We start from the raw sequence: 21,967 nt of genomic DNA, 5'->3' as shown, positions 1-21,967 counted from the left end.
TAAGTTATATTGAGGATATACTTCTACTTTGGGATGGAATACTGATTTTTAGGCACTATTCTTAGATAAGAAAATATTCCTAGACAAGGTAATCCTAGATTAGGAAATATACCTAGAAAAATAATATTTACTAGACAAGGCATTTCTAGATATGGAAAAATATACTTAAAAAATGAATTATTCCTAGACAAGTTAAGATTTCTAGATAAGGAAATATACCTAGAAAATGAATTATTCCTAGATAAGGAAATAGATTCCTAGAAGGTTTGATAAGCCAAACCAAAAACTATAAACAGAAATGTTTAGCTCATAGCTAAGGACATCTAGAGAATGTAGTTTGACACCTAGAAAAGGAGGCTTAACACACATACCTAGAGAAATATTATAGACAAACACCTTAAGTTATTATCTAAATAAGCTTAGCAAACAATTTAAGGTTATCTACTGTTTAGAGAGATTGTGAGCGTAACAAAGAGAGACTTGTAATAGTTTTCTTGATCATAAACTAGAGAAGATAATTTCTTCAAATATGATTTTTAGTGTGTTATGTTTCCAGTTTTCGTCTATTATTATTCTGAATTCTTCCTCTATAATAATAGTTACCAAGGTACAGAGATCATACGCATCAAGTTGGTATCAAAGCAAGTTTTGTTTCTTTTAGAGAAGATTTTTGTGGTTTATGGTCTTCACTATATTTCTCTACAAACAACTTGGTGAGTTACTAAAAAAGAAAGAATATATTAAAAGAACAAGAAAATCAAGGATGAAAAAATCAGACGATGAGTCTAAGACTGATCAACCAAAAACTATCGACGGTATGGTGGTTGTGTTAGAAAAAAATATAAAAACATTACAAACTACCCTGAAAGGGTTGGTTATTTGTATTCGTTCCAATACACCATATTTAAAACCCACGAAAAATACTGAATCTCCATTTTGGGATTCGGAAGAAGAGGATGAGGAAGAAGAAGAAGAATACGAAGAGGGAGAAGAAGATGATCTTCCTAAACGAACAAAAGCAAAATAAACTCGTGGTAAGTTTATGAATCATGGTAAGAATCTGAAAATTGATTTTCATGTTGATATTCCACTTTATGATGGAAGTGTCGATATAGAGAAATTGGATGATTGGATAGATCATCTAGAGAAGTACTTTTCTTTCTTTGAATATGGTTCGAAGGAGAAGATAGCTTTTGCGGCATTGAAGCTTTCAAAGAATGCTATAATATGGTTGAAAGCTTATCAAAGATAGTACCTAAGTAAGGGAGCATTCTAGTGGAAGGGATTCAAGGAAGTTATGAGGAAACAATTTTATTTGGTTGGCTACCTTGAAGAGAGATGGTTCAAGTGGTACGACTTGAAGCAGTCCTACAACCAAAGCATGCAAGAATATTGTAACACCCCGTGTTTTTAGTATGGCGCATGCTAAAATATGCGCAATTTCCTGATATGAAGCTTCATCCAAATCTTCCATTGCTTGGTAAGAGGTAGATTGGCTTAAGGAAAATATCGCGCCAAAATAACGCATTATGTTTGCATTTGATCAAGGGCCAATGTTGCATTATCATGATGCATTAGTCCAGTTGGGTAAGTAGCCTTGAGCTTGCAGCGTAATCATTGTGCATTATGAAGGCTATTGGCCTAGAGCCAATATCGCACAATCATTGTGCATCAGGCCAGAGAGGGATAGCCGATCCAATATTGTCAAATCATTGTGCAATATGCCAGAGAGAATGTCGCGCAATCATTGTGCAATATGGCAGAAGGGAAAGTTCCGAATCATTGTCAATATTGTGCAACAGATGAAACGATTGTTGCACAATCATTATGCACAACAGAACAAAAACTCGGTAATCATTGCCGTTTATGCAGAAATACATGACAACGGACATGAATAGTGAAGCAAGCATGTCAATCTTCTCCTCTTTTCTAAGTTGTAAAAATTTCAAGTTAACATATATAGGGAGGGGTAGTTGGTTGAAGGTGCATATGCGGACTATGTACCAAGTAAGCTTCATAGCTTAGATGGAAGAGTATGAATGATGCCTAAGTTTCATTTATAGATGCGTAGCCTTGCTAATGGGGCATATGATGCGAAGGCATCACTATGCCATGTCGCGAACCCAACAATGCATAATAGTCATTATGTATTTTGACGAAACGACCTATACGGACCAAGCCATTACCATTATTGTTAGGTCATGGCCTTGCAAACGAGTTGGGTTAAGCTTTTGTCCCTTCGTGGATGAACTACGACATGTGCTTGATCCCTTTAGAGTAGGGAAGGGTAAATAGGCAGCTGCAATGAGTTGCAACATTTCCGTTCCAGCACTTTGTCGCTCATATCATCTAATTGAGAGATGATTGCGGCACATTGGACCCTATCATCTGGCTCGGCAGCGCGATGCAAGAGATGATTGTGGCCAAACTTGATGAGGAAAGTTGCATCCCATTTAATGGATGCTCATACTTCCTATCAGGACGTTCGACTTAGGCATGTACCAATGACGCATTAGGCATGTCTTAGAGAGTAAGCTACAATAGTATGCAATTAGCGGAGCTTGCATAAGCCCAAGGATGGTACAACATTAGCCAGTGATGCATGTAAGGTGCATTAGATACGGCTTTATGGCCTTATACCCTTTCGTATGACAAGGATAAGTTGTAACGGTGTGGGAGCTAAGTTAGCCGCATCATGCTCGACGAGCATGCTTGCAAGGGCAAGTGGACGTGCATTTGTCTGGCTTGAAGGCCCGGATCGTAGCATCATCATGGCGCATCAGGGAAGTTATCTCCTGCGCTCCCAGGTGCGCAAGGCGTAATTATCTAGTCCGTCACATGGAATATCGAGAACTCTTAATCAAAAGGATATAATACTTCCGTCATGTATGGAGGTCATGGTACTGCAATTTGTTTGTTTTTCGGAAAGCGGAGACATAACGTCCTCATTTGCATTCTGACATGATCAGAGATACATAATTTCCGATGTGATTTTACGTATATGACCTTCGTCAAAAATCCACAATCAATAACTATAAAGAAAAAAAAACTATCCGTGTGGAGAGAATGGCGACATTAAGACCAACAATTATGCTTCATACTAGTATCCAGTCGGCGCCGAATGGTATCCCTGTCCAGGTGCCTCTATATAAGTCCTGACAAGTATCACTATAGTGATGCAACTTGCATCACTAGTTGATAGATAATTAACTCATAATACCCACTATCTAAATGACGATAAGAGAACTCAATTATCTACCTAAGCAACCTGAGCTATTTAAGTTGTGTGGACTATCAAACTCACTGGAAATATCCAGTTTGAGTATTCAATCTAGAGTTCAGATCTACAATCATGAGGAAAGCTCGACCTACAAAATTATTTAGGTCAAAAAAGTATTCAATCGAAAAAATACAAGGAATAAAATAAATTAATTCAAACAACATAAACTTGTAGACTAAAGTCCAACTTCAACTGGTCAAAACCTTAAAAATTTCTTCAACCCCAGTAAAGAATTTCGATACTAATCTGCCTCTAACAGATAAACATATCTGATTTCTCTTTAGGTCAAATATATCAAGGCTGGGAAATATATTTACAATATACAAAGCTAGCAAATGTCAAAAATATGGAACACTTACGCTTAGTTAGCTGGTAGGGATTCCCTGGATATCTACAGCTACAACCACCTGTATATATGTATGGGAGAAGGAAAATATGACTGTTAGAAAGACTAGAAACTATTATATAAGTAATTATCTATTATTGCGGTGGCTTGGAAGGTACAATTTTAGTTACTATACGCTGAGGAACCTAACTTGGAGTTGCCTTTAGTGTTTTTCCTTAATGAGTAGCACATGCTCGTAATGTAAAAAGATTCTATATTTTTGAGTTATCTGCAATAATACCTAATTGAAGGTGTTGCCAAACAAATACTGTATATAATTTATGTGCTTATTTCAGACGAATTTTATGGTTAATGTGATTCCGACATTTTAGTTGACGTTCTTCACGTATTTAATTGGTGCTTAATAAAATGACATAGTTATCTTTACCATATACTTTTTTTTCCCGGTGTCAACCCTAATATATTCTGCCATTTTGGTAGTACTCTTAAAAAGCATGTGTTCTAAACTTATAATGTAGACACAAATGGTAGAACATATAACTATATAACAAAATCAACTAGACAGGTAAAGCTATTGTAGAACTTGGAAAGTCAGTCTTGCTTAATACCAACTAATATCATCCACCACCTTATTTCATAGAAGTAACTTGTTTTAGAGTATAATTTTTACAGTTCAGTGTTCATGTTAAGTTTTTCTTTCCAGACAACCTTTTTTTACTAAGAATAAATGATGGGAATGGTAATACTCACTTAGTATATCTTTTAATTCATTTTCCTTGTTTTACTTACAAATAGTCCTATATAGGATTTTCTCTAAGCTGATTTTCGATTACGTTTTCCATCATTGTTGTTTACTACATTGTTCTTAATTGGTCTGGTTCGAAATCATGTTCCAAGTCTAAATGTTTGTAACACTCTTTATATTAAATGCCTTATGTTAGTAGTCATTGACATCACTATCATTAGCTTGCACTAATTTGTTTTTATTTTAAGTAATGTCATAAAATAATGTGGTAAACAACAACGATGCAGGTAATTCAGGAGGAGGAAAAGCTGGACAGTCAATATCTCCAGACCCACAAGATGCGGAAGCTATAGGAGTACTTCAAGAAGCTACTTGGGAACAGGAGAATGGTCTGGAAAATCTTAGCATAGAAGGAGATTGTGAAAGCCTCTTCAAATACATGCATGGAAAGAACTCAGACACCCCTTGGCATTCAAAAGCATATTTAGATGAAGCGAAAAGATTGACTCAATTATGTAACAATTTTTTAGGTTTTTATTTTATCCCAAGACAAGGAAATAGAGTGGCGTACATTCTAGCAAACTTTGTTAGACTCTTAAACTCTCTTATTTTGTGGGGAAACACTCCCTTAGGTTGTATTGAAAACCAGTTATTAGTAGATAAATATTATATCAATATATCCTCAGTGGATCGATATTAGAATGTTTTACTCTTTTTGTAATCCAAGTCCCACGAGACTCTTAGGTTTTTTTTTCAATGAATTGCCTTATTCACAAACAAAAAATGTCATGCCTTTGGGTATTTGACAGGAACATGGTAGAACATGAATGATGTTTAATTTTTTTTCTTTTTCAAATGAGCTAAAAAATTATTGAATGAAAAGTATGATTTTCTTTCGAACGGAAGGAAGGTACATCACACGTGGGTTACACTAGTTTTAATAGACCACATTTGTAACATGTTATAGAGTTTTTCATTCATCTCCTAAAAGAAAACGAATTTGGTCTTGAAATTTGTACGGGGAATTTGACATAATAAGGATCATCCATGTTAAATTTCAGAGTTTTTGGTGTCCGAAAGTATTTTGAAATCAATTTAGAAAACTGAATAACGTGGCTGGAAATTATGACGAGTCAAAGTTTACTTATGATATAATTTGTTTTCTTGTTTCTCGTGTAGACAATTTGAATTCGTGTGTAATACGAAACTTGAAGATCATGAACTATCTTAAAAGCTTATTTTGAGATTTTCTATTTGGGATTTTGGTTTGAGATATTTAGTGATTTTAAAACCATTGTGTATGTCTGTCCAAAATATGAGACGTGATATTTGAGCTTAGAGATAAGAGATGTAAGAACTTACATTAAGAATCATATTTTGTCTAGTACTTCGTACCATTGTTTTTAGTAATAAAAATGGGTAAAAGTGGTTGTTGTTTGGTCGAGAAATATTGTGTAAAGTTAATTGTGGTTTTTATTTGGATTTTTGGTTCCTTTTGATGCAGGTTTATTTCTACTTGGATGTTTTCTCCTTTCTTTAAAGCTTCGACGTGGATGTTGGTTTGCGTGTTAAAGGTCGAGTATGAGGATAAACGGGAGGAGGATGAAGTCGAAGAGATTGGAGATGGGTGATTTTCGGTGGGGTTTTGAGATGAAATAACAAGGGTTATTGGTTTCTCTTAGGTATTGGGTATTTGTGGGTTTTGTGTAAACTTTGATGGCATGGGAGATGAGGTTGAAGGTGATGCAGATTCCATAGTTGCTGATGTTGGCAAAGGTTTACTGGTGGTTGTGATCAACGGTTGTTGCTCCATTGGGTGAAGGGTTGTGACAGAAAGAGAGACTAAGTTGAGTAAGATTGCATTGGAAGAAGAATGACTAAAAAAAATTCACATAATTTTAGTAAATCGAGCCTTAGTATTTCTTCCCGAAAATGTTTCGCATCCCTCAAATCCATCGGTGTCAAATAATCATTGGTCCATAAACGCCCTCATGTTGTTCCATGGAGGTGGGAAGTGACAGAATCAAGAGTGCAATTGAAGCCACGTATTAGGGGATGCATTTGGGGATGGATTTGTGTGATGTATAACATCTTTGTTTTTTCTCTTGTACAAGTAGCTAATCAGACAGTGCAATGATCCGATTACCTTGAATGAAGACACCTTTTGGATTATATTAACTGATGAAAACTATTACTCCCTCCGTCTCTGAAAGATGGGCAGGTTTGTGTGTAAATTTACGTTATCTTTTAGAGACGGAGGGAGTATTAAATAGTAATTACACTAGTAATTAAAGAGACGGGGGGAGTATTATAGAGTAATTACACTAGTAACGTTTAGATACCATTCTATCGGTTGTTTTTTGATTTCTGGAAGCAGAAGCGTAAAAAGTTAGTTTTGGTACACAATTTCATCATAATGATATCCAGAAACAAAAAAAAGTTAACTTTTGTCAAGCAAAAATATTTTGCCTGTGAAATATGCTTCAAACTTCTACTCTGCGTTATAAACACCAGGGATTTGCCGGTGCACGCTTTATATGCGGGGATTCGGCGACAAGAACTGTGATGGAAGTGGCGTAACCTTTGGGCATAACCACCTTGCTAATAGATAGAGACATGTGGCATGTTAATTGCGTCCACAACAACGTCAGAGAGGAATTGGCCAAACCTGCAATCCGAAACAAATCCAGAAAACCTCATAGGCTTCATAAAATCTGATACCGAACCACCTTGGTATATAACCGAAGTGATTGTCGAAATAAAACAGAAGATGCGCTAGATTCCAAAGTGTTGTACCAACACAATTACATGGAAGGAAACCGGATAATTAATTGTGTGGAGAACCATATAACAGATGATTGTCAAATGAGAAATCTCTCAGCAACAATTTGGATCCATATTATCCCATCGAGTCATCCTTTATTAATCAAAAATTGTATTAAATGACTCCATAATTGTGACATATCCTTGTGGAATCGGACTCTAAGAGATAGCACTATGGCTGGCCTCATCCCTTCCCTATTCCTCATATGTAGACCAAAAATCATCTACTATGGTTTCTCATATCCCTACATGAGTAGGGATATCCCTCACTTTCCCTACATGGAGGATCACATCTGATCCGCCTTGCAGGGAAGGGAAATCAAACGGCTAGTTAGTAGCCTTTATTTTTTATGCTTTACGGATATTGAGTAACCGTTTCTGGTTTTTAAAGTTTTACCTTAAAACTTTCCCTTTTCACTCTTTTTTTTTACTAAAACTCGTTTTTACCTATTATATCTCTTTTTTACCTATTTTATATATATATATATATATATATATATATATATATATATATATATATATATATATATATATATATATCTTTTTTTACTCTAAAATATCTTTTTTTACCTAGACAAATATATTATCATAGTAAAAAAAATTTGGAAAGAAGAAGAATACTGAATAACCGTTTAGCACTATTCATACGGCTACTCAGTTTCCGTATCATGTAGGGAAGGAATGAAAGGGAGCCATAGTGGAGCTGCCTTCCTTGTGCTATCCCTTCTCTACATACATACGAGGGATAGGGAAAGGATACCAAGCACCATATTGCTTGGCCTAATAGATTAGATATATTCCATGCTTCGGAAAAAATCATTACAAAATTGGCAAGTACCCAACCTGGAACATGATCTTGCTCCTCCCATGGTGGTTATACCCGAAATATGGCAACCACATTTTTTTTTGAGCATAAAGATAATTCATTCCAAACAAACAGAAAAATAGAAGCATAACACCAGATTCAAGTTTATTGCCATTATATCACTATGAGAATAGGCTCCCTTTTGTAATCTTCAGGCAACATACTTTCATTGGCATTATTTTATTTTATTTTGCTAAATCACATTTTTTATTAATAAAAAGGACTAAAAAACCAAGCAAAGCTTACAGGACTGTACAAAGAAATCAACAAAAAACAGACACATTACAAAGCCCAGTAGATTGAGGCCCAGCAGCTAAATGGAAAAATGAAAGGGAACAAAACTCAAATAAGAACAAATAAGAGCTTGAAGAATTGAATTATCTGACTATCACAGTCATTGCTCCATTTATTTCCAGAAATCCTGTATCTACCTTCATTCACTGTTTGCCAAATTCTACTTTTGAAGCAATTAAGATTAGGTTATTTTCATCAAATAACTTTGCATTTCTTTGGAACCACAGTTCTTTCATGGTAGCACAAGCTGCGATCATCCATACCTGCTTGACCATGGGGTTCTGTTTTTGGAAGCACTACATACCTCCTCAAATGAACTCGGGTTACTGAAACAAAACAGAGTATTAAGCCAACTCCAAACAACAACACTAAACTGACACTCCCATAGTGTATGCTTCATACTATCTTGTTCTACAAAACAAATGCAACATACAGATACCATATCATACCCTCTGGCCTTCATACTACATCATCCATATGAACCTCTTGCTGTAATTTCCAGATATTACTAGCAATGCTAGGATGAAAGAAATTTTCCCATATAAATCTTGGCCAAGTCAAAATAGTCTCTTTGTGTCTTATTTTCTCCACTGCCTCAGCAGTTGAAAATTTACCATCTTTCCCTGCAATCCAAATCCTCTGATCCATACCCCCACTTATCATTGGCAAACTAGTTGTAGATATAAATTGTTGAAGCTCAGCTGGAATATCCCATTTATCCTCCTTCATCAAGGCTTGTACCTTCATTCCAATGTTTTTCTTAACATAGTCTGTATATCCTAATATACTGATTAAAGAGACATCACCACACCAAATATCAAACCACACAGAGATTTTTGATCCATCACCCACCTTCCACCTGATATCTTCATGTAATACATTCCAAGCCCATTTCAAGCCATTCCAAACTGAAGATTGCTTCCAGCTAGTTGTCCACTGACCATTTTTATCTTGAAATTTGGCAGTAAAGAATAAGGCCCAGTATTTATCAGAAGTAAGCATTTTCCATAACATCTTCATTAATAAAGATCTATTTATAACTTCCAATCTTTTAATGCCAAGACCCCTTTCCTCATAAGGAGTGCATACTCTCTTCTATGAAACTGTTTTAAACTTTCTTTTTTCTCCATATCCAGTCCAAAAAAAATTCCTAATTATTTTTTCACAAGCTTTGAGGATAGAAACAGGCTATTTGTAGACTGACATGTTATAGATAGGAACACTACATAAAAAAGATTTAACAAGAACCAATCTATCTTGAAAAGAAAGCATTTTACCTTTCGAATATGCCAATTTACTTTGTAGTAATTCCACTATAGGCCAGACCATTGCAGATGTTATCCTTCCAGGAGAAAGAAAAACTCTCAGATATTTATCTGGAAATTTTGCAACTTCCATATTAACTAGCTCACTAATTATTTGCTTCCTCTATGGAGTAGCTCCATCCACAAATAATTTACTTTTGCTCTTGTTAATTATTTGTCAGAACATGATTGATAACTGTTTACTAGCTTTAAAATATTTATAATGCTTTTTTTCCCTCCATTACTGAAGATAAAAACATCATCTGCAAAAAACAGATGAGTAGGATGTATACCTTTTTTATTCACCATTGGCATCAAATCTCCTTTCTCCACCATAGCTGAAATATTTCTGCTCAAGACATCTTCCATTAACACAAACAAAATTGGAGAAAGTGGATCTCCCTACCTCAGACCCCTTGCAACTCAAAAAAACCACAAGGACCTTCATTCAGCATCACAAAGATTTTTGCTGATTTGAACAAAGTAATTAATCACACACACCAAGTTGAAGAAAAGCCATATTTATTAAGAACTTTGATTAAAAACTCTCAACTGACTGTGTCATAGGCCTGAGAGATATCAAGATTAATACCTACATTCCCTCCTCTTCTTTTAAATTTCATTTCATTTACAAGTTCAAATGCTAAAAGAAATTGTTCATGAATACTTCTCCCTTGAACATAAGAAACCTGTTGAAGTGATATTAATTTCTTCATTAACTCACTCATTCTCTTGGTTATCAGCTTTGTGCAAATTTTGAATATCACATTACTTAAACCAATTGGCCTAAACTGATTTGCATTTTTTGCACCTTGTGTCTTAGGCAGTAAGACTAAAAAACTGGAATTCATTCCCTTGGGTACAAACCTTCTTCTCCAACAGAACTGTATAGCACCAACTAAATCATCTTTGATTATCTCCCAACAACTTCTATAAAATATTCCTGAGAATCCATCTGGTCCTAGAGCACTTTATGGATCCATTTCAAACACAATGTTCTTTATTTCTTCTTCCTCACCTCTAATAAATTGTTTTCTTCATCAACAGGTTGAAATTCAAACTTTTTCTGAAAATGATTAACCAAAAAATCTGCAATTTGTGTTTGGCCAGCAATTACATTACCATTATCATCTTCTAGCTCACTTATCATGTTTTTGGAGTTTATAATCTTCATGTTAGTGTGAAAGAAACTTGTATTGGCTGCTCCTTCCTGGATCCATTTGACTCTAGACTTTTGCCTCAACAAAGTATTAACTTGAGCTTCTCTACTAGCATGCTCATTTTGAGCTTTTACCAATTCTTGAAGAGCTTCATCATCGAAAGGATTATTGTCTGAAACTTGAGTTGCTAACTTGACTCTTTCTTCAGCTTCTTTTATCTTCACTTGAACATCACCAAACACCTTCCAATTCCATTCATTTAAGACCTTTTTTAAAACTTTCAACTTTTTCAGAAACTGAAATGCAGGATCACCCACTACTGGATTTTCCCAACTTTCTGCTACCACATTTAAGAAATTAGGATGACTGATCCACATTTTTTGAAATCTCCTAGGTACATTTTGAGGCTTTGGAATACTTGCACATCCCCCAAGTAATGGAGCATGATCTGAAATTATCCTCATACCAACTTTGTATCCCTAATCACCATAAATTTGTAACCATTTTTGATTGAACACCACTATGTCTAAAGTACAAAGTATTCTCTTGCTGCCTTGTTTCCCATTTGACCATGTATAATGCAACCCAGTTTTAGGAGCATGGAGTAACTCACACTGATTAAGACAATCATTGAATTTTAACATTGAATTTCTATCAGGAGATTTACCACCAATCTTCTCTTCTTGTGATATTATTGCATTAAAATCCCCAAGAATAATCCAAGGTTTGTTGAGGTCACTTACTAAATGCATTTCTGACCACAGAAATCTCCTTTGAACCACCTTTACATGAGCATGTACACCTGATACTAAAACATCACCAACACTAACAGTAATCATTTGACTAGAAACTAAAATGACTTGCGGCTGAGCTATACCTTTATTCCAGAACAACCAAATATTTCCTTTCCTCCCATTACTAAAATTGTGTATCACCATTTTTTCCATCCCTAGAAGATTCAATTTATGACAAAAAGAAGCACTACAAACAACCTTTGGTTCAGCAATCCAAACCAATGCAGGACTAAAATTATTAACTAAAGATCTAAGTTTCTCTTGAGCCCTTAACCTTCTTAGGCCCCTGAGATTCCAAAACATTATCTTATTATTTGGTTGGAGGGTTTTTGGTACCTCCTTTACCAGGATTTTTCCTAAAATTATACTTATTATTAATTGAAGCTTTAGGAGATACCTTTGAGTGAGTAGCTGGACTACTAGTAGCTGATGAAATTGTTGTATTAGCAGAAGAAGTAACCATTTCCTTCTCTACTACTTTAGCCCAAGAAGTCATTTGCACCGGCATATCAACAACTGTTCTATTTGTCCCATCCACAAATTAGACCATATTGTTGTTTAAATTTTCCTCTTGAACAGCCTCCGAGACCTTTGGAACTTCCATAATTATTGCTTCTGTTATTTCCACATTCTCAGCAATTTCAAGTTGACTAAACTTATTTTGTTGTGAACAATTTTTTCCACCGTCTTTTATAACTTTTATTGTGTCTTGAATAGAATCAACTATGGAATCAATTCTTGATGAAGTATCACAAGTATCAAATGAAACTTGAGTAGGCTTATCTTTTGGGACATTCTTACCTTTCTTTCTAGTTGGATGAATTTGATCTTCTTTCTGAGATTCAGCCCTTCTTTGTTTCTCAAATTTACATTCAGAATTTAGATGCCCAACAACTTTACAATAACAGCAGAACTTAGGACAATCTGGGATTAAAACATCTTGAAAGAAACCTCCATATCTGATCTGAAATTTGAAATCCATTTTCTAATATGTAGAATTTGACCCAAAACTTCCCACCTCTGTGATTTGATGTATTGATTATCTTGTTCATTATCTAACTTGATGGTAAAAAAACCTCTTCCTAAAGGAATTAGTTTACAATCCCCAACCAATTTCCATTGTTTTCTTAAAATAACTGAAGCATTTATGAACTTGATTTTCTGTAAATCGAGCCTCCCAATTAGTGAGAACCTCCAAGCATTTAAACTCTCTTCAAACAAATCATCAGGCAATTCAATCGAAAGAATTTTTGTAAAAACTTTTTCTTAACTCAAAATATCCATATCAGATTTGTTATTATCAACTGAGGCGATTTTAGGACCAAAATCCATTATGAGCACTTCAATTAATACTTAACGATCATTGTAAATCAAGAAAAGTCAGCGAAATAAAAAATCTGCACCTGAATTACTGTTATGAATCACTGAAATCGAGATCTGAGAAGAAGAAAACTGAACAAAAAATTGCCGAGTCACAGAACGATTCACAGAGCTCAACTCAGTCCGAGTCTACCATGCGATCCAAAACTTAAGCTTTTGAGGATATGGATAACCTTTCATTGGCATTAGCTGAACTTGAAAGTAAAATAGAGTTCATATTGCTATTTACATAAGCATTAGAAACTGAAACATTAACAGAAGTTGCAAACTGAACACTTCCCAAGTTATTACTACTACCTAATTTGTCCACCAAAAGAAATTGGCATAGAAAGTTCGGCTTCTCCTCTTTCCATGAACCGAAAAGGGAAGATTTTCTCGCTTCCTTGAACACCGGGAAATGTCGGCTTTTTCATCTCATCATTTTTATAATATTTAAAATTATGGTGTCAAAATTAAATGCAAGCCTTAAATGAAAAAGAAAAAGAAAAAGCTGTCTTTTTCCCTCCTCTCCTTCTCCAACCGTAGACTTTTTTGTTCACTAAAACCTAGATCTCTGAACTCAAACCCAAACAAAACAGACCTCTTTTTCAACTGAAAAAACCTAAGAAGATTTTCTTTCCTCCTCTGCAAGTGAAAAGCTTCACGAAACCCCAAAAAAAAAAATACCCTAAAAATGGCAAATCCCAGATAAAATCACCACACTCAACATCTTAGAGTCAGAGATGGCTGAAAACAGTAACGGAAGTACTTCAAGAGCTTCAGCTAGACCTGCTACTATATCTCTACCACCTCGTTCGATTACAGAGAATATGTTTACTGGCGTTGGTGGTGCCGGAGCTACAGCGAGTCCGGGTCCGATGACTCTGGTTTCGAATTTCTTCTCTGATAATGATACTGATACTGATTACAAGTCTTTCTCTCAGCTTCTTGCTGGAGCTATGGGTTCACCTCTTCCTTTTACTGCTAATAGAAAACCCTTTATGGAGAATTTGGTTGAAGCTGACAGAGGATTTGTTGCTGGAGGAGGAGATGGTGAGAAAGATTCTAGGTTTAAACAGAACCGGCCAGTGAATTTGATGATTTCTCATCAATCTCAAACACCTATTGGTGGTGGTGGTTATTTTACGATTCCTCCTGGTTTGAGTCCTACTGGCTTACTTGATTCTCCTGGGTCTTTTGCTTTTTCTCCGGTAAGTGGGAATTTTTCACTTTCTGTCTGTTGATTCCTATAAAATTCTTATCCATGATACTCTTTCTTGATTGGGTGAACTTTAATTTTCTGTACTTGTGTTTGGAATCTTAGGATCTTATGCTTTAACCCAATTTTTGTTTGTAATGGATAACTTCAAATTGGTCATTTTCATTTATAGAAACTTGTTAAATATAATCTGAAATTGGTTAATTAGGATTTATTATTGATTCGATTTGAAATTACGGATAATTCGGAAACTAGAATGAGCTTTTAGGGCTAAAGAATTTAAGATTTACTAGTAATTTGGTACAGCTTATGGATGGAAAGGCAGATTTCATATGCTTAGTCTTAATGCTATGTGGATGCGTGAATTGATGTAATCTTTCTGCTGTAAATCAAGCACAAGCACACTTTGGTTCCTTTACCCGAGAGGATTATACATTTTATCCAACATTTCGCCAAGAGTGTAATCCCTGCTTATGCCGTTTTGCGAAGATTGTATTGTTAGATACCCAACAATCTCTATCACCAGTACATGGACCTCTTTGGTCTTTATTGAATGTTAATTATGTTCCATCCATCCTTTCGGATTTTGGATTAAGCGTTGATTTTTACTCCAATTAAAATGTTTTTGGATAAGGTGTTTGTTTTATAGTCTTTGGCATAGCACACTAATTTATATGGAAGGAGATTATGGCAAGGTGTTTAATGTATTGATTCTTTGTCTTGCTGGATATATCATAGGGACTCGTTGGACTCTCGCACCAAGAAGCCCTGGCGGAAGTTACAGCTCAAGCTTCCCAGTTTCAGTTCCAGCCCCATATCCAAGCTGAATATCCATCTTCAGCAGCTCCACCTGCAGTGTCGTATGGACAACATGCACCCTTTACATTCAATTCAGCTCCTCCACAGCAGATCTCAACTTCAACAGCAGACCAGAAATGCCAGACAGTTGAGTCATCAGAGGTTTCTCAGTCAGATTACAGATCTCAACCTACGCAACTTACTCAACTTATTGTTGATAAACCTGTGGATGATGGTTACAATTGGAGGAAATATGGGCAGAAGCAAGTAAAGGGAAGTGAATATCCTCGTAGTTACTACAAATGTACTTATCAAAATTGTGTAGTAAAGAAAAAGGTCGAACGTTCTCATGATGGTCAAGTCACTGAGATCATCTACAAAGGGCAACATAACCATCAAAAGCCTCAACCAAAAAAACATGTGAAAGAAAGTGCAAATTCAAATGGAAACACAAACTTTCAGGGGATTCTTGAAATGGGTTCGCAGGGAAATAATGGAAAACATAGGAGGGATCTGGAATCCAGTCAAGCCACAGGTGAACAATTATCTGGTTCAAGTGACAACGAGGAAGTTGATGGTGCTGAAACCAGAGAGGATGGAGGGGATGATGATGAACCTGAACCAAAAAGAATGTAAGTCTTATGTCATATTACTTCATATGCTCAAGTTCGGAGGTGCTAGTGTTTCCTTAAACTCTAAAGAATTTTTCTGCTCAATGAACAGAAGCAGAGAGATCAGGGTAACCGAGCAAGCTTCACACCGAGCTGTCTCAGAACCTAGAATCATTGTGCAGACAACAAGTGAAGTTGATCTCTTGGATGATGGCTATAGGTGGCGCAAGTATGGGCAGAAAGTGGTGAAAGGGAATGATTACCCAAGGTACTTCCACGTTGCATTATTCCAGAATATATTTTTGTGGCCGTTCTAGCTAGCGCAGTTATATTTGATTTCAATAGAATATGTCAACTGATATTGTTTGAACTTAAGGTTAGCATGGTAGCGACCCAAATTACATATCACTGAATCTCGAAATATGTTTCTGATTCATTTTAATGTCTACTCTACAGGAGCTACTACAAATGCACATTTCTAGGCTGTAATGTCCGTAAACATGTCGAGAGGGCTGCAACAGATCCCAAAGCCGTCATTACAACATATGAAGGTAAACATAATCACGACGTACCCGTAGCTAAAAACAGCAGCCATAACACAGCCAACCAGCTAAGATCTCAGCATACTGTAGTTAATAATAGGATAGACTTTGGGAACAGCGATCAACAGCCAGTGGCACTTCTGCGATTGAAAAAAGAAGAAATCGCTTAATATCCTAGTTTCCTCTTTAACTTGAAGGATGAGTTCAAGTGTTGGGTACAGAGGAAACTTGATCCTGACAATCTGCAGTTAATTAGGCAAGAATTTTTTGTGTACAGCTTTTAGATCACTGCTTAACTTTTTGTGCAAAAACAAAATACGAGAAAGGAAAAGATAGTGAAGAAAGTTGTGGCTCGTCAACCAGTTTGGATGACGGTCCTTTTTGTACTGGTGGGTGATACCCATCTGTGATTACAGCTTGTAAACAGGTTTTTTTGCCTCTTATAATATGACCATTGTGTCAAATGTACTGATTATATGTTTAATATACCACGTAAAAATCAGTACATTTATCTTTGTACATGAGAACTCAGAAGCAGTGGTATAGCTTTATATGGGATTTTGTTCTTTTGTAGTAGTATAACTTTATTAAGAGGATAAGAACTGTGTAACTTATTCTGCGAGTCCCTTGTTGTTTATCAGTTTGTTCTACTGAAGTGAAACCCAACACAAACAGTAGTATCACTGACAAATCAGAGATGAAGTCCAGTCCACCAGTGCCTTGCAATCCCTCTACAGCTTGCGCTGTGTCCGTTGGCAATTTTGATGGCTTTTGTGGCACCTATATCAAAGGTTTGGCATTGTCAAAGATTGACTAGATCCAAATTATATCGTCTCATCTCATGTGCTTCAAGGGTCTTGCTCTCGGTCAGATTCTTTTCTTCAGAAATTGGCTTATTTCTTTCTCTCCATAAAACCATTTCCTCATACAAATTTTGCTAATCGCAGTCAGAATTCCCTTCCAAATCCATGGAAAAATCTCAAATCATCTAGATTGCTTAGGGTATCATTCATTTACATAGTCAACAGGGTTTTCTTGCTTGTTTCTTGACAGAGCTGAAATTTTTCTGAAGGGAAGATGTCTTCTTCGACAAAGCAAAGAATAGTAGGAGGATTCATATCTTGACACTCATTCTAACTCGCTTGCTCAGTTCTAACGTAAAGATGTCTTCTATTTCTTTACCAAATCTAATAAGAAAAAATCCCCTTATTACAAAGTTATGGCATTCTGGAGTAATTTTGATAATATTACCAAGTGTGATGAATATAGAATTGAAATCTACGATTCTGAAACATCCTCTTGGAGGTTGTCTGGATTTTATTCATGTACTGCCCATGGAGCTCATCTGGTATCTTCTGGAAAGGTTCATTGTACTGGTGCAACTTACAAGGGTCTATGGTGTACTTTGACATTGATCGAGAGTTCACTGCCAAATCCTGCTCGAGGATATGTTGGTTCTGTTTACCACCTTGCTGAGTACGGGGGTCATTTCTATCTTATTGGTGAATATTATAACCTTTATTATCGTATCAGCATATTCGAGATGGATGTTGCTAACTCTAGTTGCACTCCGTTTTTGAGATCTCTTCTTTGGCATGTTTTATATTGTTGAGAGAGGAGAAGAAACGGAGGAGTCAACAAAGGTTTTGCTGCTAACAAAAGAGGCTATGGTTGTCTCTTGTGATCTAAAAGATATGAGCTTCAAGAAAATTTATGACATACCAAAACGTTTAAGAAAACCTTCAACTGCTAAATGTTATCAAAACATTGAGTCTCTAGCTTGTGTTTAGTTCACAACTCTGGCACTGAGAGCTAACGGTTCCAGATATTCTTGGTTGGAAGTTAGAGGGACAAGCAGGTCAAGTAGAATGGAAAAACAAACCAAGCAGCTATACGACCGGCCCGTATCAAGACATATGGGCCGGTAATATCTCAATCTTTATTGATGTTTTAGATTCTTTTATTTTTATTCTTTTTTCGATTTTATTTGAATGTACCTTGGCAATGATTATAGGTGATGATGTATCATGTGTGTCTGCCTACTCTTTCAAGATTCAAGAAATTTGTATGAAAGAATTTGATTTCTTTCATTCAAATTCCAAAATGAAATCCAGAATTTCCATTTCAATATCTTCTTTTGCAACTGATCAAGAAGAGCAAGATCTTTGAAGCACATTTAACAATATATGGATCTGGTCGACAGATTTAACATGGCCAAACCTTCGAGATAGGTGAGTGCCACAAAAGCCAACGTCTACAAGATTGGTAATAGGGGTACCAATTTACTTGGGGTAATACCAAATTCCATGTAAGAAAGAATATGTCTCCAAGCAAAAAATAGTACCCATGTTAGCAGCCATGAGAATATAAAAGTGCTACTTGTTGGAAATATATATTTTCTAAAACAAAATTTATTTCCATTTAATATTTTTTATTAAAGTTATTTTTGGTAATATTGATGATACTCATAAAAGAAATTTATTCCTTTCATAAATTCCTTTACCGTTTCATCTTACAAGAGTAATGGTTTACATTAAACCATATTAATGTTTTCATTAAAACATTATTAAGATCCCTTGACTATAAAACAGGTTTTTGGTTAGAAAAAAAGAAGAGTATTTTCATTTTTAATGTTTTTGGTGTTCTAAAGGAAAAAATAAGAATTTTTTGAGAGAAAGAAAACTAGTGTATGTTTATCACTTGTTTTCTATAATTTTGATTTTGAGCAAGAAATAGAAGTGTACAAGTATCACATACTCTCAAAGGGCAAGAGTGATTGTGAAAGAGATTTACTCGGCTGTTTTATCCTGGGGACGACGCGACATGGAAGAACTGTTTGCACAATTTTGGGCAGAGCCGCGAGACGTCTTAAAGAGGGCGACCTGGTCGTGACTCAGCCGTAACATTGTTTGTTTGGTTTTTATTTGTGATTGTTTTGCAGGCGAATTTCGGCAATTTTTTCAATGATTTTAAGACGTTTATTCTGCAACAGAAATCAAAAAGAGAACGATTGCTGAAACGCGATAAGTATCATTATTTTATTTCCTTTTATAAAATTATAATTGGTATAATTTTTCTTTGACGACTGAAAATGATGCTTAAGATTTTAGGTAACCTAATACCTAGAGTTAATTTTATGTTATGGATTAGGATTGTAAAATGGATAATAAGCATAGAAAAATATTGTTGAACATACACGAACGTTTTTGACATGTTATAGAGTTTTATGTGAATCTCTTTAACGAAAACGAATTGGATCGTGAAATTTTAACCGAGTACATTACACATCATGAGTATCCTCCCTGTAAAATTTTAGAATTCTTGGAGTCCTAAAGGTATTTTTAAAGTATTTTAGAAAACTTCACAATGTATCTGAAAAATTCTGACGAGAAGAAATTTAATCTTGATAGAACGTTTTTCCTAATCTTTGCTTAAATAATTTGGATTCTTTTAAACTGAATTTATATATCAGGATCTAATCTTCCAAACCCAATTTGAAGTTTTTCTTTTGGATTTTTAGTTTGAGAAATGTAATGGTTTCAAAATCATTGTGTATGTTTGTTCAAAATATAAAACATGATAATTGAGATTAGAGAAATGTAATAAATTACATTAAAAATTTGTTTGGATTTATTTATTTCTTCATACTCTTGTTTTGGTAATGAAAAAGAGATTATTGTTAGAAATCAAACTAATGCACCATATGTGTTTGATAATATGCTTAGTAAAAAGTAACAACTATATGTATGATGTTATAACTATATAACTTTGAATCGTTGTTTGAAACTTAAGAGAAACATGAAGTGCTATGTTTTATTTGATTTCAAGTAATTATGTAGTGCATACCTTACTTATTTTATTGTTTCAAATGCTCACATGTAAGTGGTTGTAACAGGTGAAAATTCACTTTATTTGAGCAAGTTTTTATTTTCCAATGAAATAAAAATTGCGAGAGATCAATCGATGTGAGGAGAAATTGGTTACTGATTTCTTTATCGGTGTGCAAAGAATGGACAGTGGTTTATAACCAATTGAGATTTAAAAGCAATTGAGGTATCTTTGGTGAACTATGTGTAGTTATTGTGGTGATCAAATAATTGCTTGCTAGATTGAAATAAATTTATTGTTCAATCTTAGAATGAGTTGTATGGAAACTAGATATTGAGAATTATTGTCTACGACAATATAAGAGTGACTCATACAAGTTTGGAACTTATGAGATAGAATTTGAGACCAAACCAAAACCGAAAGAATAAGAAATCTAGTCAAAACAAATATGAATACCAATACTCACCAAGAAATGACATAATTTTAATTATGAAGTTATTTGATATGTTTGCATTACAAGGCATTGCAAGAATATCAAATATTTTTAACAATGCTTTTCAAGCTAAGTTAATGTGAATTGTGGATACGGTGAGAGGTGGTATATATTGGTGTTGTACACCATATTTGTTTTGATAGGTTATGGTTCAAAAGTTGAACCGAATCGTTTGAAAGAAAGTGGTGTTGAGTTATACTCACATCTCTAGGATTTTTGGTATGATATGATCTCGAAAATTTTCTTCGGGTAGAACTATCTTTTTAAAGACGTTCATACCACCAAAATGAGAAAGAATCTAGTTTCCGCCTATCTTGTTTTTAACGAGATTGAGATTAAATTTTTGTTGAACTTGATTATCTCACCATTACAATAGAAAAGTTATAAATGGAATGTTTGAACCAAATATTGTATTATTTATATGATATGAATGAAGCTTTGAAGTGCTTGAAATATGTGATTTTATATTGCCTCTATGAAAAATTGGAGTTAGTGATGAGTATGAGCATATTTTGTTTTCCTCTAAAATTTCTAAGGACTTTTTTTTTAATTGACATGTATCAAATTTTAACCAACACACCGAAGCATGCAGACTCTCAAATTTGCTAGTTTTTAAAAGAATCGGATGAAATAAAATGTTTGAGAATTTTATAAGATATTTTTGGTATTTCACGTAGTCTAACTTGTTGACCAAAAATGATATTTTCAGTAATGAATTAGATGATGTTGTCTGCACGAAAAATGTTTGTTTGGTCGTCCTCTATATTGTGCTTTTGAAATTGGATAATTACTTTATTAGTAATGAGCAAGAACACATAACGCGTCAAATATGAATTTAGAGAAATTATTTGTGCTTAAAAAATTACTTCTAATTTTTGTATGAATAAGGAAACTTTCTAGTTTTTGAATTGGTATTAAACACCGAAATATGACGGCTACGAAGTCTATAGAAATTTTTTAATGAACGTGTCTAGAAATGCAATTTGCATAAGTAACTTCTCAATTTTATATTTTGGTGTTGATTTGAAGTTTCCTTTGGTCGAGAAATAGTGGGGGTTCTATACCCTGTGTATGTTTGAATGTTAAACTTAGATTAAAGAGCTAGCTAGAAATGGAGATCACAAGATCATTAAGAATTGATGTGTAGGTAGTAAGACTAAAACAAACTTTAGTCATAATTATTATCTTATTTGAGATACTTAGCTCCTCAAAATTTTAATCTTTGGAAAAAGGTTTTAAGAACCAAATATTTTAGTTTGAAAAATAAAGAAAGGGTAAGTAATTTCAATACCTGCTTTCATGTCGCTTGATTTACATTCTTTATTGGTGTTGTTGTTTCTACGATGCGTGATTTGTTGTGTATCATATGTAGAAAAATATATGGAATGTATAAAAGATGAGAATCTATGTAGATCAAGCATGAAAAATTGTGTAGTTTCTACAAGGACAGAATGGATATAAGTTAGATAAGTCATCATCATATATATTCTGAAACAAACTTTGAAA

At 34.7% G+C, this 21,967-nt stretch overlaps 1 protein-coding gene across 1 annotated transcript; it reads left to right on the top strand.

The window, feature by feature from the left end:
• Positions 1 to 13,438: 13,438 nt before the first annotated feature.
• Positions 13,439 to 16,705, top strand: LOC113299858 (probable WRKY transcription factor 3). The gene is made up of 4 exons (XM_026548957.1): positions 13,439 to 14,181; positions 14,928 to 15,619; positions 15,711 to 15,866; positions 16,055 to 16,705. Exons 1-4 carry the CDS (start codon positions 13,714 to 13,716, stop codon positions 16,308 to 16,310), a joined length of 1,572 nt encoding a protein of 523 aa, XP_026404742.1. The 5' UTR covers positions 13,439 to 13,713; the 3' UTR covers positions 16,311 to 16,705.
• Positions 16,706 to 21,967: the final 5,262 nt, after the last annotated feature.

The sequence above is a fragment of the Papaver somniferum genome, chromosome 7 (assembly GCF_003573695.1).
Source record: "Papaver somniferum cultivar HN1 chromosome 7, ASM357369v1, whole genome shotgun sequence".
NCBI classification, from domain to species: Eukaryota; Viridiplantae; Streptophyta; class Magnoliopsida; order Ranunculales; family Papaveraceae; genus Papaver; species Papaver somniferum.
Note: the sequence above shows the minus strand (reverse complement) of the source record. Positions and strands in the feature narration are given on the sequence as shown.